General features: G+C 43.2%; 1 protein-coding gene across 5 annotated transcripts in view; it reads right to left on the reverse strand.

The window, feature by feature from the left end:
• Positions 1-17,659, reverse strand: part of LOC106606366 (syntaxin-binding protein 4) — a 170,822-nt gene extending 153,163 nt beyond the window's left edge. For 3 of the 5 annotated variants that reach the window (XM_045719565.1, XM_045719564.1, XM_045719566.1), the window contains exon 1: positions 2,671-2,861. In XM_045719565.1, the coding sequence (XP_045575521.1) occupies positions 2,671-2,813 (143 nt within the window). In that variant the 5' untranslated portion in view covers positions 2,814-2,861. Of the gene's footprint in view, positions 1-2,670; positions 2,862-4,524; positions 4,837-15,957; positions 16,024-17,487 lie in introns of those variants that run through there. The other 2 variants (XM_045719569.1, XM_045719567.1) reach the window with 2 other exon arrangements.
• Positions 17,660-18,737: the final 1,078 nt, after the last annotated feature.

Genomic DNA, 18,737 nt, shown 5'->3' on the forward strand with positions numbered 1-18,737 from the left:
TGTACTGATCATTACAACATAACACCTACCTTCTACTGTTCTGACAGGTACTGATCATTACAACATAACACCTACCTTCTACTGTTCTGTACTGATCATTACAACATAACACCTACCTTCTACTGTTCTGACAGGTACTGATCATTACAACATAACACCTACCTTCTACTGTTCTGTACTGATCATTACAACATAACACCTACCTTCTACTGTTCTGTACTGATCATTACAACATAACACCTACCTTCTACTGTTCTGTACTGATCATTACAACATAACACCTACCTTCTACTGTTCTGTACTGATCATTACAACATAACACCTACCTTCTACTGTTCTGTACTGATCATTACAACATAACACCTACCTTCTACTGTTCTGTACTGATCATTACAACATAACACCTACCTTCTACTGTTCTGACAGGTACTGATCATTACAACATAACACCTACCTTCTACTGTTCTGACAGGTACTGATCATTACAACATAACACCTACCTTCTACTGTTCTGTACTGATCATTACAACATAACACCTACCTTCTACTGTTCTGTACTGATCATTACAACATAACACCTACCTTCTACTGTTCTGACAGGTACTGATCATTACAACATAACACCTACCTTCTACTGTTCTGACAGGTACTGATCATTACAACATAACACCTACCTTCTACTGTTCTGTACTGATCATTACAACATAACACCTACCTTCTACTGTTCTGACAGGTACTGATCATTACAACATAACACCTACCTTCTACTGTTCTGTACTGATCATTACAACATAACACCTACCTTCTACTGTTCTGTACTGATCATTACAACATAACACCTACCTTCTACTGTTCTGTACTGATCATTACAACATAACACCTACCTTCTACTGTTCTGTACTGATCATTACAACATAACACCTACCTTCTACTGTTCTGACAGGTACTGATCATTACAACATAACACCTACCTTCTACTGTTCTGACAGGTACTGATCATTACAACATAACACCTACCTTCTACTGTTCTGTACTGATCATTACAACATAACACCTACCTTCTACTGTTCTGACAGGTACTGATCATTACAACATAACACCTACCTTCTACTGTTCTGTACTGATCATTACAACATAACACCTACCTTCTACTGTTCTGACAGGTACTGATCATTACAACATAACACCTACCTTCTACTGTTCTGTACTGATCATTACAACATAACACCTACCTTCTACTGTTCTGACAGGTACTGATCATTACAACATAACACCTACCTTCTACTGTTCTGTACTGATCATTACAACATAACACCTACCTTCTACTGTTCTGACAGGTACTGATCATTACAACATAACACCTACCTTCTACTGTTCTGTACTGATCATTACAACATAACACCTACCTTCTACTGTTCTGTACTGATCATTACAACATAACACCTACCTTCTACTGTTCTGACAGGTACTGATCATTACAACATAACACCTACCTTCTACTGTTCTGTACTGATCATTACAACATAACACCTACCTTCTACTGTTCTGTACTGATCATTACAACATAACACCTACCTTCTACTGTTCTGTACTGATCATTACAACATAACACCTACCTTCTACTGTTCTGTACTGATCATTACAACATAACACCTACCTTCTACTGTTCTGACAGGTACTGATCATTACAACATAACACCTACCTTCTACTGTTCTGTACTGATCATTACAACATAACACCTACCTTCTACTGTTCTGACAGGTACTGATCATTACAACATAACACCTACCTTCTACTGTTCTGACAGGTACTGATCATTACAACATAACACCTACCTTCTACTGTTCTGTACTGATCATTACAACATAACACCTACCTTCTACTGTTCTGACAGGTACTGATCATTACAACATAACACCTACCTTCTACTGTTCTGACAGGTACTGATCATTACAACATAACACCTACCTTCTACTGTTCTGACAGGTACTGATCATTACAACATAACACCTACCTTCTACTGTTCTGTACTGATCATTACAACATAACACCTACCTTCTACTGTTCTGTACTGATCATTACAACATAACACCTACCTTCTACTGTTCTGACAGGTACTGATCATTACAACATAACACCTACCTTCTACTGTTCTGTACTGATCATTACAACATAACACCTACCTTCTACTGTTCTGACAGGTACTGATCATTACAACATAACACCTACCTTCTACTGTTCTGACAGGTACTGATCATTACAACATAACACCTACCTTCTACTGTTCTGTACTGATCATTACAACATAACACCTACCTTCTACTGTTCTGTACTGATCATTACAACATAACACCTACCTTCTACTGTTCTGACAGGTACTGATCATTACAACATAACACCTACCTTCTACTGTTCTGTACTGATCATTACAACATAACACCTACCTTCTACTGTTCTGACAGGTACTGATCATTACAACATAACACCTACCTTCTACTGTTCTGACAGGTACTGATCATTACAACATAACACCTACCTTCTACTGTTCTGACAGGTACTGATCATTACAACATAACACCTACCTTCTACTGTTCTGTACTGATCATTACAACATAACACCTACCTTCTACTGTTCTGACAGGTACTGATCATTACAACATAACACCTACCTTCTACTGTTCTGACAGGTACTGGTCATCCTCACAGGGAACATTCTCAGGTCAAGTTCCCGGGTATGTGGATTAAACTCTTTCACTCCGGTCATGTACATTATAAAGTAATCCCAGAGTTCAGGTAAGGTGACGGAGGACATGGCTGATGGAGTACGAGTGGTGCTGTGGCCGCACAGGGAGGGAGTGAACACTCCTGGGGGAGGGTGTATTTGTGTGTGTGAGAGGGAGGGAGTGAGGGAGGGAGGGATCGAAAGAGAGAAATAGGGAGAGTTAGAGAGAGGGAGGGAGAGGGAGAGAACAGTCAACAAAGAGAGATTGAGAGGCAGACATATAGACAGACAGAGACAGAGACAGAGAGAGAGACAGAGAGAGAGGCAGATAGAACAGACAGTCATCCAAGGGACAGCAGCGTGTGTGTGTGTGTTAGGCTGCTATAGTACCTCCCACGGCTGGTCCTATGCTTATTAAGTGGTCCTTGCTTACCCTGTACTACTGTCAACCCTGTCCTGTCCTGTCAGCTCCTAAATTTAGCTGCAAGTCACCAGGCAGAGAGAGTGACTCCTCCCCTGGCAGGGCCGTCAACACACCGCACCCTGCTCTCTACCTCTACACCCCCTCTCCCTCTCTCTCTACAACTCTTCCATTATCTCCCATTCCCTATCTCTTTCTTTCTACTCTACCTCTATTTCTCTCTCTCCATCCCTCTCTCGCTCCATCTCTGCAAACAAACACTGTGCACAAACCTATTCACGCGCCATCGCGTCCGCCTCGAGGTTACTAACTGTACATTTGAAGGGTTGCGCAAACGCTCACATGTTGCATGAAGACAAAAACATGTAATCTAGTTTATCTGGAGTCACAGTATAGGCTACATTACCAAGACACATATGTATACCAAGAGAAAGCCTTACCCGCGCTGCGCCATGGAGATGCGTGACGGGCAGCGGTGGTTCACACAGCAGTGCCAGAGACACGTTATATAACTATCTATTGTAGCCTGGATATGGGTTGGATTTGTTCAGCAATATTATGACTAGTATCCTCATGGGCTTCCGTTGATAAATCTGGATATAGGACAGCCCGATTATGCGTTACTGCTGTGCGCAATTCATTAGGTTTACCGAGTCATCGAAAATTAAATAAATAGAAGCGGCATTCATAATAAACAATGACACTCTATATGAAGCAAACTGTAACAACTTTGTATCATGTATATCTTGCATGTTTAGCACATGATGTCTGTACCGTTATAAATCAGTGCCGGGCATACAAACCCGCTGACGCACGCAACTCTCCAAAAGTCTGTGGCTCAAAACAAGAGTGGGAAGCACACTGAGCAACAACACTCCCGTGAAAACATTGAAACAGGTATGTTTAATAATCCCGTAAAAGTTTCTCAAAGTATCAACACATGCGTGATATCGGTCACGAATAGTCCCAATCCAAACCAGCCAGAGAACAAGGCTAGAGCCAGACCATGCCCAAAGCGCATGACATAGCAAAAGCAAGGAGCCTAGTAGGTGACAGACAAGCTTATGTTTTTGAACTTCTTCACAAAGTGACACATGATGAACACAAACTCTGCGGTCATCTCTCTCCAGTCCTCTCTTACCAATAGATAAGCGAGAGTCCATCAAAACGCTCAAACTCTCGTCCTCGTCCTCCTTTCGGCATAACAACAGTGGGCTAGTAGCCTAAGTAACAGACAAGCTCATGTTTTTTAACTTCATCAACCCTAGTAGCCATATATAGGGCGCGGCGTCCTATAGGGCTACCTCAACCCAAAAGTGACACATAATGGTGTCACAACACAAACTCTAGTGTTGTCATCTCTCTCCAGTTCTCCCTTACCAGTAAATTAACGAGAGTCCATCAAAACGCTCGAGTTCTCGTCCTCCTCCTTTCGAAAAGGGCATAGCATCCAAATAATTAGCTCCCGTGACTGCTGGCTCAGTTGTTTTTTTCCCCACAACAACAACGATCCGGGCCCCGCGGGATAACTTTAACGCTTCACTCTGTCCAACAGTTGACGCGTCGACGTGCTGCGCTGTTCCTTCGCTGAGTGTGGAGATGTGTCAGCATTCATTCCGCATCAAATCAATGATAGCGAGATTGCTGCCTGGCTGCAACAGTAGCTAGCTGGGGGCGGGAAACTCAGCTCAACTAGCGCATTTTCTAATCTGGAGGACACGTGGAGGTTTTATGTTGAGCAAACCCTTCTGTTCAAAAATATCTGGATCTTTTCATTGGCCCCGCACACAATCTTAATTACTTTTTATTGTTTCCTTTCTTATAATACAGTTTTTCTCAATTGCTAAAACAGTAAAACCCATTGGCTGAACAAAGTTCTCAGTTGCCTGGACTCATTTAGCTAATTATGCAGTCTGTTGTCAATACCTTAAACCATTTCACATGGTAAAACACAATTTTCAGATCTCACTTAGACTTTTCAGCAAAACTCTAAACACGTTCTCTTTCTCAAAACCCATTCTGCACTCTAATGCACATGTCATCCATACTGGTAAACACAAGTGGCAACAATCAAATACAAATAGAGAACACATGTCATTGGTTGAACACAACCACTCAAAATGGATTTAACCTGTTTCAAATGATGCGACACAACCAATATAAGCCAGTTCAGAGAGCAAACAGGTTGTTGAAGGTGGGAAGGAGAAAGTCTGAGAATGGATAGAAGAAACAATGTGAGAGGACGAGGACGAGTGTGTATGCCAGGTGGGCAACGAGGAGGAAGAGGAGGAGGGCAAGAAAGAGGAAGAGGAGGACGAAGAGGAAGACAAAGAGTGGAAATATCTGATGAAATTCGAGCAACAGTTATAGACCATGTTCTTGTCCATGGACTGACAATGAGGGAAGCAGGACTTAGAGTGCAACCCAATTTGAGCCGATTTTCTGTGTCCACCATAGTAAAGACATTCAGAGAAGAGAACAGGTACAGTATACTACTGTATTTTTGTAATTGCAAATTTACTGTACTACACTATATGCAGCTGTTTTAATAGACATTTGTAAAGTTAATCACTGTATGTATTGTACTGCATGAATATGTTTTGTAACTGCACAACTACTTTTTGTAGAATTGCAAGGCTGCCACATGCAGGTGGAAGGACAGCTATATTCACTCGGGAGCAAGAGGCCGTTATAGTTGGCATGGTCCTTCAAGATAATGCAATACGACTCAGAGAAATCCAGGAACGAGTGATACAAGACAACACACACTTCCAGGGAATCGACAGTGTGAGCATTTCCACAATTGACCGTGTCCTCCATCGTAACAGGATGCGAGTGAAACAAGTATACAGAGTACCTTTTGAGCGCAACTCACCAAGGGTGAAAGAACTGCGAGCTCAGTATGTGCAAGTAAGTGTACATTCAGAAACATTTACTGTAATCCAGATTGTCTACAGTACTAACACATACTATGTGAATGACATCACTCTTCAGTACATACAATGTATGTGAATCAGAAGTGCATACAGTAGGCCTAATTGTACTCTACAGTGTAGCACTGTCTCTGTACGACTTACAAAATCCTACATACAGTATATTGTATTTCTACACTGACAATATTTGACTTGGAATCCTTGGACAGACCCCATGAGTTCATCTTTGTCGATGAAGCAGGCTTCAATCTAACAAAGAGGAGAAGGAGAGGCCGAAACATGATTGGACAGCGGGCCATTGTTGAAGTCCCTGGTCAACGAGGTGGCAATGCCACAATCTGTGCTGCTATCAGCAACCATGGTGTTCTACATCACCATGTTACACTCGGGCCATATAACACCCAGCACCTTCTAACATGTATTCCCAATCTAAGAGATATTTTATTTGAGCAGCAGGTTCAAGAGCAGCAGGGTCGAGAGCTAAATGAGAATCCCATTCCCACCTATGTGATAGTGTGGGACAATGTCAGTTTCCACCGAGCTGCTCAGGTAAGGGAATGGTTTAACATCAATGGGCAGTTTATGAACTTGTACCTCCCTCCATACTCGCCATTCCTGAATCCGATTGAGGAGTTTTTCTCCTCTTGGAGATGGAAAGTGTATGATAGACAACCCTACACCAGAGTAAATAGGCTGCAAGACATGGATTTAGCCTGTGGTGATATAGGTGAGGAATCATGTCAGGGCTGGATACAGCACACAAGAGGCTTCTTCCCCCGTTGCCTCAGGAGGGACAATATTGCTTGTGATGTGGACGAAGTGCTCTGGCCTGACCCAGCCCAAAGACAAGAAGAAGCACATTGATCACGTTTACTCCTTTGATTTTTGTCCCTTTTAGTATTGTAAACTGTAGTACAGTGCATTGTAAGCTGTATACTGTACAATGGACAAATTGTATGGCCCTGAACATTGTGCTTTCCATTTATTAACAGTACTGACTGCTCAATAGATTTTGACTGGTTGCAGGTTCATATCAACAAAGAACAAGAATTACAGTATCACAGAGACAAAGGACAAGTTTGTGAGATGCAGGGTACAGTACTGTAAAAATAGGGGTACAAGGAGGAGGAAGAACAAAAAACAGAATTGCAAAGAGCAATTTTGAGTAGTAATAGAGTAGAGTAGTAATTTCTAATTCATTTTGAGCTACTATGATAGAACATGTTTTTGTTCATCAAAAGACAATGACGGAAAAATATGAATCTTTTTTTAGATTACAAATTTACTTCTCCCTGAGAATTGTATGTTTTGAACGATGTGTTTTCTATTTTTCGGTGTATTGTTTCCTGACTGCTTGAGAGTGTATATCATTTTGATCACTTTGTTTATGATTTGAGAGCAGTGTTTTATTTTGAACACAGGTAAAACTGTTTTGAGGCGAATGTTTCATTTTGCGAGAGGAGTCAGAGGTTATGTAAATAGTGCTTGAAGATGAGGTTTTGTGTTTAATGTTTTCAGGAAATGGAGCAAGCTTTCAGAAATTGTGTTTTAGCAATTGAGAAAAACTGTAACAGCCGCGTCTGTTCGTTCTCATGGGAGAGCATGTTTTCAGTCTCATACAACAGATGCAAGTGGACAGAGAGAGAGAGCGAGAGAGAGAGACACAGAGAGAGAGAGAGAGTTTGTGGACCAAAGCAAGTCAAGGCAGGCGAAGCTCGTGCGAGGTCTCAACCGCCCGGGGTGCAATGCACGCTGGCCACATCTCTCCCATGTTACTGTAACTATCCACGCGCCAGCAGAGCAGTCAACCTGCCTGGTAAAGTGAAGCTCAAGAATAGCCAGCTGGCCGTGGCAGCCCCTTGCGTAATAAGAAGCCTCATTCTACTCATTGTACTTATATTGTGGGACTGAGACGATTAGAACACAGTTTGAATCCCCTCTCATGAGCTAGTCGTTAATTGGCAATTAAGGAGGGCAGGAGTTTTGATAGGCAGCCTATGGGCCTTGATCATGGGGAGTAGGACGCCATTTGGGACACAATCCTAATTCATTTGCCATTGAGAGGGAAGGAGCCATGAGATGTCTGCCTCTTGCTATTTAACAAAGCATAGTAGTGAGAGAAAGGGGAGAGAAAGGATGGGCGAAATAGGGTTGTACTTACTAGGGTGACCGCATTTAAAATACCCAAATGCGGGACAAATTTATGATTTTGCGGGACATTCGCGGGACAGTGTAGCCTACATGATTTATTCGGTCCAAAATGCAGGGCTGTCCCACACAATCCAAGACATGTGGTCACCCTCGGTGGACTGGCCTGCCTGGTCCATTTTTTGGGCCACTGAGCCTGTCTAACTTGTTTTTTGTTTTTTTTGTGTAAAATTATAATTATCTGGCTGATAATGGAGTCTTAAGGAACAGAAATGGGCCGGTGTGTTAGAAAAGCAAGGGCTGATTTTTGGTCCCAAGCCGCCCCTGGGGATAAAGGTTGAGAAAAGAGGTGACAGAAGGTTTATGAGGTATAAAAAGCATCCAGCTCAGCTGGTGGCCTGTAGTCTGTTGGTTTTGACCTCCTGCCAGGTCAAGGTCTGGCCTACTTGGACTGGTCTGGTTTGGTCTGGTCTACTGCTCTGGCTACCGCTGGATTTTGGTCTTATGTCAGAAAAGCATGACAATTCTGCCTGCACTCAACCAACTCGGTTGAGAGACGAGCGCAGTGGCGGACTTACCAATAGAAGAGGCCTCGCATCATCAAGGAGACTGGTGAGCTGGGCATAATAGCCCCCAAAAATACTAGTCATATTTATTTGATTAAATATATATCATTTCTCCTCTATATTATTCTGTTAATAGTGTTAATATTGTTTGGTTAGATACTGTACATAGTACCTTTAATAGCTGTGTTTATGGACATTTACAACTGTTATGTAGCCTCATGTACTGTATTCAGCCTTATGTAGCATGTAGCCTGATGTAGCCTGTGCCTTCCTCCTGGCAGTTACTATTCCACGTCGTGGCCTCGTGCACATGCACAGACCTTGGTTACATTACAGTCACGTTTCAGTTACTTTCTATGTCATTCATTAGTGTAGATGTGTCATATGCTTACCAGTAACTGGGCCTTTGTCCTGTAAGTGTATTTCTCTATGATAGCCTGTTATGTTATAGCATGTCATAGCAGTATAGAGTTATGTCATGTCATAGCAGTATAGGGTTATATCATGTTATAGCAGTATAGAGTTATGTCATGTTATAGTAATATAGAGTTATATGTCATAGCAGTATAGAGTTATGTCATGTCATAGCAGTATAGAGTTATGTCATGTTATAGTAGTATAGAGTTATATCATGTCATAGCAGTATAGAGTTATATCATGTCATAGCAGTATAGAGTTATATTATGTCATAGCAGTATAGAGTTATATCATGTCATAGCAGTATAGAGTTATGTCATGTCATAGCAGTATATGCCAGTACTCTTCACTGTCAGCAAGTCAGTACTCTCAGAGTTGGGTGTTGTGAACCCGTTAGTCAGTACTCTCAGAGTTGGGTGTTGTGAACCCGTTAGTCAGTACTCTCAGAGTTGGGTGTTGTGAACCCGTTAGTCAGTACTCTCAGAGTTGGGTGTTGTGAACCCGTTAGTCAGTACTCTCAGAGTTGGGTGTTGTGAACCCGTTAGTCAGTACTCTCAGAGTTGGGTGTTGTGAACCCGTTAGTCAGTACTCTCAGAGTTGGGTGTTGTGAACCCGTTAGTCAGTACTCTCAGAGTTGGGTGCTGTGAACCCGTTAGTCAGTACTCTCAGAGTTGGGTGCTGTGAACCCGTTAGTCAGTACTCTCAGAGTTGGGTGTTGTGAACCCGTTAGTCAGTACTCTCAGAGTTGGGTGTTGTGAACCCGTTAGTCAGTACTCTCAGAGTTGGGTGTGGTGAACCCGTTAGTCAGTACTCTCAGAGTTGGGTGTTGTGAACCCGTTAGTCAGTACTCTCAGAGTTGGGTGCTGTGAACCCGTTAGTCAGTACTCTCAGAGTTGGGTGCTGTGAACCCGTTAGTCAGTACTCTCAGAGTTGGGTGCTGTGAACCCGTTAGTCAGTACTCTCAGAGTTGGGTGTTGTGAACCCGTTAGTCAGTACTCTCAGAGTTGGGTGCTGTGAACCCGTTAGTCAGTACTCTCAGAGTTGGGTGTTGTGAACCCGTTAGTCAGTACTCTCAGAGTTGGGTGTTGTGAACCCGTTAGTCAGTACTCTCAGAGTTGGGTGTTGTGAAACCGTTAGTCAGTACTCTCAGAGTTGGGTGTTGTGAACCTGTTAGTCAGTACTCTCAGAGTTGGGTGCTGTGAACCCGTTAGTCAGTACTCTCAGAGTTGGGTGCTGTGAACCTGTTAGTCAGTACTCTCAGAGTTGGGTGTTGTGAACCCGTTAGTCAGTACTCTCAGAGTTGGGTGTTGTGAACCCGTTAGTCAGTACTCTCAGAGTTGGGTGTGGTGAACCCGTTAGTCAGTACTCTCAGAGTTGGGTGCTGTGAACCCGTTAGTCAGTACTCTCAGAGTTGGGTGTTGTGAACCCGTTATCTGAATAAACCTCTTCTGAAGACACTTGGACTTGTTCTTGCTGCACAGACCTGTGGTGGCTGAACCTTGTCCACTGGCTCCTATAGCTCTCTACTGGTGCCCCGTTATTCATGGTCCACAAGGATCAGCCCTTAGTATTTTTCAACATGTTTTTACTATAAAACCCAGTAAAACAATTACACACACAGGCCTAGTTCTCATCTCAGGTCTTCAGAGCTTAGCAGACACATCTTTGAGACTGGACTGCCTATTTTATCACTGTCTGTCTGTCTGACCTTCCCCCTCCCCCTCCTTCCCTAGCAAGTGTCCCATCAGCAGAAACAGACTGGCCATAGGGCAATTCTGGCAAATGACAGATGGGCTGGTGGGGGGCCTCAAGGGAGAAAACTGCTTTCTGTTTCCTCTTCCCCCCCTCCTTCCTAACCAGTGTCCCATCAGGAGTAGTTGTCTCCTAGCTAATGGTCCTGGATGAGTTCAATCAATCACTTCCTAGATTCTAGATCTGTGGTTAGTTAGTTAGTTAGTTAGTTAGTTAGTTAGTTAGTTAGTTAGTTAGTTAGTTAGTTAGTTAGTTAGTTAGGCACCATGTTCTACCTTAAAGGCCAATTTATACCCTACAGAGACGACTCTACAGAGACAGACTCTACAGAGACAGACCCTACAGAGACAGACCCTACAGAGACGGACCCTACAGAGACAGACCCTACAGAGACGGACCCTACAGAAACGGACCCTACAGAGACAGACCCTACAGAGACGGACCCTACAGAGACAGACCCTACAGAGATGGACCCTACAGAGACAGACCCTACAGAGACAGACCCTACAGAGACGGACCCTACAGAGACGGACCCTACAGAGACGGACCCTACAGAGACGGACCCTACAGAGACGGACCCTACAGAGACGGAGACGGATCATACAGAGACGGACCCTACAGAGACGGACCCTACAGAGACGGACCCTACAGAGACGGACCCTACAGAGACGGACCCTACAGAGACGGACCCTACAGAGACAGACCCTACAGAGACAGACCCTACAGAGACAGACCCTACAGAGACAGATCCTACAGAGACGGATCCTACAGAGACGGATCCTACAGAGACGGACCCTACAGAGACGGACCCTAGAAAGACAGATCCTACATAGAAGGACACTACAGAGCGTAGCACAGTGTCGCAATGCTGTATTTCGTCACAAAAGGGGTTCCTCCTTGTAGTGCGCTCCGACATTTGACACACTCTCGTGCCACATGAAAATTGTAATGTGTCGTATCCTTCCACAATGGGAAGGCAACAACAAGTAAATCTCTGCTATCGCCTCCTTGTCTATGTTGCTATTCGCGGGTCTAGGAACACGGAGGGGATCGGGAGATTCTCGTTTGGTCAAAAGAACATCTTCTGTCCTCTCTCCCCCGTGATCTGGAAACCGATAAGTGGTCAAGTGGGCAAGTGGTCAAGTGGTAATTTGTTAGTAGGCCTCCTACTAAAGAGTGTCCTCCTCTCCTCGAAATCCACCTTTCATCGAGGGCCTTTTCTCAATTAGATTTGCTCACCTCTCTCCTCCATCCTCTCTCAACTCCTTTTGAAAAAGGTCAAAGGTAAATGAGGAGAGGTGACGACGTGAGGGAAAGTGAACAGCAATGCACTTTTATCAAATTAAACTCTCCTTCCCCACTCGCCCGTCATCAAGCAAATTACATTTACAGGGTGGAATCCCCAAATAAATGTATAAAGTGATAAAAATGAATTTAGTTAATTATCCAAGACATTTTATAGATAAGAAAAGTAGCATATTGTTTTTAAATGTTTCCATGATTTTCTCATTCTATTTCTGTGGTTTGTCCTCAAATCCCCTTTGAGGAATTCTTTGTTGAACATTCTAACGGATTCTACTGGGAACAGAACACTGAGCATAATGTTCTAGAATAATGTTCTAGGAATTCATCCCATCCTGGAGGGAAAATAACATTTTGGGTGGCATTAGGGTTGCATATTTTGGGGAATATTCAGAAGTGGAAACTTTCCGTGGGAATTAACAGGAATATATGGGAATTAACGGGAATATATGCAAATTAATTTTAATACCGTTTAAATGTAGATGTTTTTTTGCATTGGATATATTTATCATATCATATGGAGGCAGAAACATAAACCTTTTACCTTATCATTGTCACGTCCTGACCAGCAGAGGGAGTAGTTATTTAGTATTTTTGGTCAGGACGTGGCAGAAGTTCTGTGTTGTATGTGTTTTTCTGGTGTTTCTGTTTCTATGTTGGTCTGTGTGGCTCCCGATCAGGGACAGCTGGTTATCGTTGTTCCTGATTGGGAGTCATATATTAGGAGTGTGTTTGTCACCTGGGTTTTGTGGGTTGGTTTATTTCACACTGCTGTATGTAAGTACATAGCCTGTGAAACTGGCTAGTTGTTTATTGTTTTGTCCGTGTCCATCATAATTTAAATAAAATGATGTGGAGCACGCAAGCCGCTGCGTATTGGTCAGATAATGATTTCGAAATATCTTCAGATGAAGGTGAAGATCGTGACAATCATAAGTAGACATAATTGCAAATGATTAAATCCTTCCAATAGAAACAAAAAATTTAACTTTAATTAAATTGAATGTGAAGAGTTGACGCTTCACATGGGATGATTTCACTGAACAACAAAAGAAAGGGAATGTTGAATGATCCCCAATAATCCATCGCATCTCCCAAAAACATTTTCAACATACATCTGTAAAATGATAGTTTCTAGACTAAAGCTTTGGTTGTCTTCCTCTCAGGTTTCCATGTCTTCTCCCTGGACCTCCTTAATGTCCACCTCTTGCACATCAGACTCTGAGATCTCATCTTCACTGTCACTTTCCAACCTTGTTGAGGATGGCTCATTGTCAGGCTCAAAAAGCCTCAAATTTGCCTGGATGGCCACCAACTTTTCAACCCTTGTATTGGTCAGCCTGTTGCGTGATTTGGTGTGTGTGTTCCCAAACAAGGACCAGTTGTTCTCTGAGGCAGCTGATGTTGGTGGGATTTGGAGGATGATGGAGGCAACAGGGGAAAGAGCCTCAGATCCACAAAGTCCCTTCCACCAGGTGGCTGATGAGATATGTTGGCACGACTGCCATATTGCATCTCCATCCCAAAGCCCTTGCTTGGAAGTGTACTTTGCTAGACTGCCAAGAATCTTGCCCTCATCCAGGCCAAGGTGGCGAGACACAGTAGTGATGACACCATAGGCCTTGTTGATCTCTGCACCAGACAGGATGCTCTTGCCAGCATACTTGAGGTCCAACATTTATGCTGCAGTGTGTATGGGCAGAAGTCTTCAAGCTTTTTTTATGTATTTCAGAACTGAAGTTTCCTCTGCTTGGAGCAACAGTGAAGTGGGCAGGGCAGTACGGATTTCTTCTCTTACATCTGCAAGCAGAGTCTGAACATCAGACAGGATGGCATTGTCTCCTCAATCCGTGCAATGGCTACTGCTATAGGTTTCAGGCTGCTTATCACTCTCTCCCAAAATACATCATCCAGGAGGATCCTCTTGATGGGGCTGTCCATATCGGCAGACTGTGATATGGCCATTTCTTGGAGAGACTCCTTCCCCTCCAGGAGACTGTCAAACATGATGACAACACCACCCCAACGGGTGTTGCTGGGCAGCTTCAATGTGGTGCTCTTATTCTTCTCACTTTGCTTGGTGAGGGAGATTGCTGCTATAACTTGATGACCCTTCACATACCTAACCATTTCCTTGGCTCTCTTGTAGATTGTATCCATTGTTTTCAGTGCCATGATGTCCTTGAGGAGCAGATTCAATGCATGAGCAGCACATCCAATGGGTGTGAAGGTAGGACTCCTCCACTTTAGACCAAGCAGCCTTCATGTTCGCAGCATTGTCTATCACCAGTGCAAATACCTTCTGTGGTCCAAGGTCATTGATGACTGCCTTCAGCTCATCTGCAATGTAGAGACCGGTGTGTCTGTTGTCCCTTGTGTCTGTGCTCTTGTAGAATACTGGTTGAGGGGTGGAGATGTAGTTAATTATTCCTTGCCCATGAACATTCAACTACCCATCAGAGATGATTGCAATACAGTCTGCTGTCTCTATGATTTGCTTGACCTTCACTTGAACTCTGTTGAACTCTGAATTCAGCAAATGAGTAGATAAAGCATGTCTGGTTGGAGGGGTGTATGCTGGGTGAAGAACATCCAGAAATCTCTTTCAATACACATTGCCTGTGAGCATCAGAGGTGAACCAGTTGCATACACAGCTCAAGCAAGACATTCATCAGCATTTCTCTGACTACATCCTCCATTGAGTCAAAAAAACTTGATTCCAGGAGGACCATGAGTTGTTGCTATCGATAAGGTGTCTGATTCATCATTTTCACCTCAAATAGAAGTAGAGGGACTTTAGTCAGAGGTTGCTTGTTGTGAGCACTGAGGGAACTTTATGCACTTGGCCAGATGATTCTGCATCTTTGTTGCATTCTTCACATATGATTTGGCACAGTATTTGCAAATGTACACAGCTTTTCCTTATACATTAGCTGCAGTGAAATGTCTCCACACATCAGATAGTGCCCGTGGCATTTTCCTGTAAAGATTAGGAAAAAAAAGGGAAAAAAGTTTAAAAAAAGAAATACAATTCCATGTACAGATAAATAGTTAAGCAGTTAGATTAAACAACTCCTTTTGTAAGATAAATGTTTTAAAATAAAACATGTATGGAAACGGGTGAATTAACACTCAGTTAGGCTCAAGCAAGCTAAAACCCACATGTAGCAAAAACAAACTAGCAGAAATTGTTAACAAGTTAGAAATGATTAAAACAGACTTTGCTGTAGGCTACTATTTATTAGTTAACAAAAAATTATGTATGTCATAAAAAATATATTCACCCCACCCAGTATTGTAATCATAACTTACCAGAAAGCATGTAGTCCTTGGCTCAGACAGTGTAGTAGTGTGGGCTCAATGGCATCTCATTAGTGTGCAAGATCTTGAGAATCAGCTGTACATGTGATGGAAGAATGCACTGCGCATGCAGAGGGTTGCAATTCCATTGAATTGGGGATAGTTTAACCAAAATATACCACAAGACCTAGAATTGCCGTATTGCCTTGTGTATGACACAAAAAAGGTTCACTGTTATAAACTAACTTTTTTTGATGAATTTAAGCAAAATTCCCAATATTCCTGGGCTTAACTTCCCATGTAAAATTTCTGGAATTTTTCCAGAAATGTACAGAAAAGTTTCAGACCCTTTGCAACCCTATGTGGCATAGAGAGTTGTTTTCAGTCATCATACCATATACTGTAGATCTCTTGTTCTCCCGTAGACACCATCCTTGGTCTTTCTCTGCCTTGGAAGCACCTGGTGGGTGAAATAGAACCAACAATTTCCAAACTCGGTATGTTTCCGTTTTGGTGTTTGTCCCAGCACTACACAGCTGATTCAAATATTCAAAGATTGATGATGAGTTGGTTATTTGAATCAGCTGTGTAGTGGTATGACAAAAACCAAAATGTGCACCCCTTGGGGGCCCCAGCACCAAGTTTGGGAAACCCTGCTGGAGTCTTTGAATTGAAAACATACACTATCAAGTCAGCAGTCAACATTTTCTGTGAATTTATGAGAGGGTTTTACTCTGATGTAAAAAGCTGTGAGGTTACCTCTTCTGTTGTGACCCAATTATCTCTCTTCCTACTGAGCACAGACATCTATTCCACATTGGTTCAACGTAATTTCATTGAACTGACGTAGAAACAACGTTTATTCAACCATTGTGTCCTCCTCCGTTCACTACCTACAAATGTTCCGGTAATTTCCTTTCAAATCCATGAAGGAAAGAGGACAAGTGTATAGGCTACTTCTTGAGGAAGGTTATTGGGACACAGCCCTAGCCTCCCAGACAGACAGGAAAGCCCCATCAGCCAATAGGATGGGGTCTAATGTAGACATGGTTCTGGACAGTATGTTGTGCTCTCTAGTGGTCAACACTGATACCATCCTCCTATACAGAAGGTTTACACTGCAGTAGGGGGGTGTTGCACTGCTGAGGTAAAATATACATAGTCAACTATATCCCTGCACCCATTAGATCCAGGTATGAATGCATTTAGTGTGCAACAAAATGAATACAAAGTGTAATGCAAATGGAGAATGTCTGATGTTGGAAAAAGAACGCTGAGTTGATGTAGAAGAAAGATGTTTGATTTTTACCGATGATTAGTTGATCTTGAGTGTAGAAATGGAATTGTGAGGCTGGACTACTGTACTGAGGAGGAATATTCTTTACAGTATGTCTGTTCAGGTCACACGCCCCCTTGTGGTGAATGGTGTTTCACTGTCGGCACTGTCACCCACTTGTCAGTCTATTGAACACAGTCACACACACACGCCTCTTAGAATACCTTCCCCTACAATAGATCAATCATAGAAGGCTGACAGCAGCTGACAACAGACAACCTTTGAACCCCACTATCACCTCTGCTGAGTTATCACTTACTGTAGAACCCCAATGTGGAGGAAAAAGCAGATAATCAGCACATAGAAACAGAAAACATTCATCTTTATTTCCTACACGGTTACCAAGTCACTTATAGCGTTCCAGTCAGATGGAGATCTTGTGTCCTACAACCAACGGACTGTCAATCAGCTGTCAATAATTGTATACATACATTCTATCCATTCCATTTAAATTTCTGCTTCCCAAATGTCACCCTATTCCCTATATAGTGCACTACTTCTGACCAAAGCTCTATGGGCCCTGGTCAAAAATAGTGCACTTTAATAGGGTGCCATTTGGGACCCACACCTATCTCATCTCTCACCTACCTGGCACTCCTACAGGGACAGGTGAACACACCTCGTTAAGCGGTGGACTCGTCCTGTAGGGGGGCACACCCACACACCAAGGTTTCAAACACAGGTCGTCCTATCCACCTCTGTCACTGCTGATCACCTTTCACATTCACAAGCAGACTGAGAAACATGATGACACACACACAGGGACACAGGAAGCAGAAAGGACTCATGATTAGTAGGTAGATTAGACAGTGATTAGTAGGAGAGAGAGAATGAATGAGAGAGAGACAGAGAAAGAGAGCGAGACAGAGAGGGAGAAAGAGAGAGATGATGAAAGAGAGAGAGAGAAACAGAGGGAGGGAGGGATGGATGTGCATGTATCTGTTTGGGATAGCAGCCTAATTCCAAGAGAGCAAGAGAGGTGAAGAGAGAGAGAGAGAGAGCATTTGAATATAGGTAGAGAGAAAGGGAAAGAGAGGGAGAGAAAGAGAGGGGGGACGCATGCTTCTGTTTGGGAAGCATGTCCGTCTGTCTTATCTGTAGGGGCAGATCACTGGTCTGTCCGTCTGTCTTATCTGTAGGGGCAGATCACTGGTCTATCCGTCTGTCTTATCTGTAGGGGCAGATCACTGGTCTGTCCGTCTGTCTTATCTGTAGGGGCAGATCACTGGTCTAGCCGTCTGTCTTATCTGTAGGGGCAGATCACTGGTCTATCCGTCTGTCTTATCTGTAGGGGCAGATCACTGGTCTGTCCGTCTGTCTTATCTGTAGGGGCAGATCACTGGTCTGTCTGTCTGTCTGTCTGTCTGTCTTATCTGTAGGGGCAGATCACTGGTCTATCCATCTGTCTTATCTGTGGCCACTGGTCTGCCGTCTGTCTTATCTGTAGGTGCAGATCACTGGTCTATCCATCTGTCTTATCTGTAGGGGCAGATCACTGGTCTAGCCGTCTGTCTTATCTGTAGGGGCAGATCACTGGTCTATCCGTCTGTCTTATCTGTAGGGGCAGATCACTGGTCTATCCATCTGTCTTATCTGTAGGGGCAGATCACTGGTCTATCCATCTGTCTTATCTGTAGGTGCAGATCACTGGTCTATCCATCTGTCTTATCTGTAGGGGCAGATCACTGGTCTATCCATCTGTCTTATCTGTAGGGGCAGATCACTGGTCTATCCATCTGTCTTATCTGTAGGGGCAGATCACTGGTCTATCCATCTCTTATCTGTAGGGGCAGATCACTGGTCTATCCGTCTGTCTTATCTGTAGGGGCAGATCACTG

The sequence above is a fragment of the Salmo salar genome, chromosome ssa06 (genome assembly GCF_905237065.1).
Source record: "Salmo salar chromosome ssa06, Ssal_v3.1, whole genome shotgun sequence".
NCBI classification, from domain to species: Eukaryota; Metazoa; Chordata; class Actinopteri; order Salmoniformes; family Salmonidae; genus Salmo; species Salmo salar.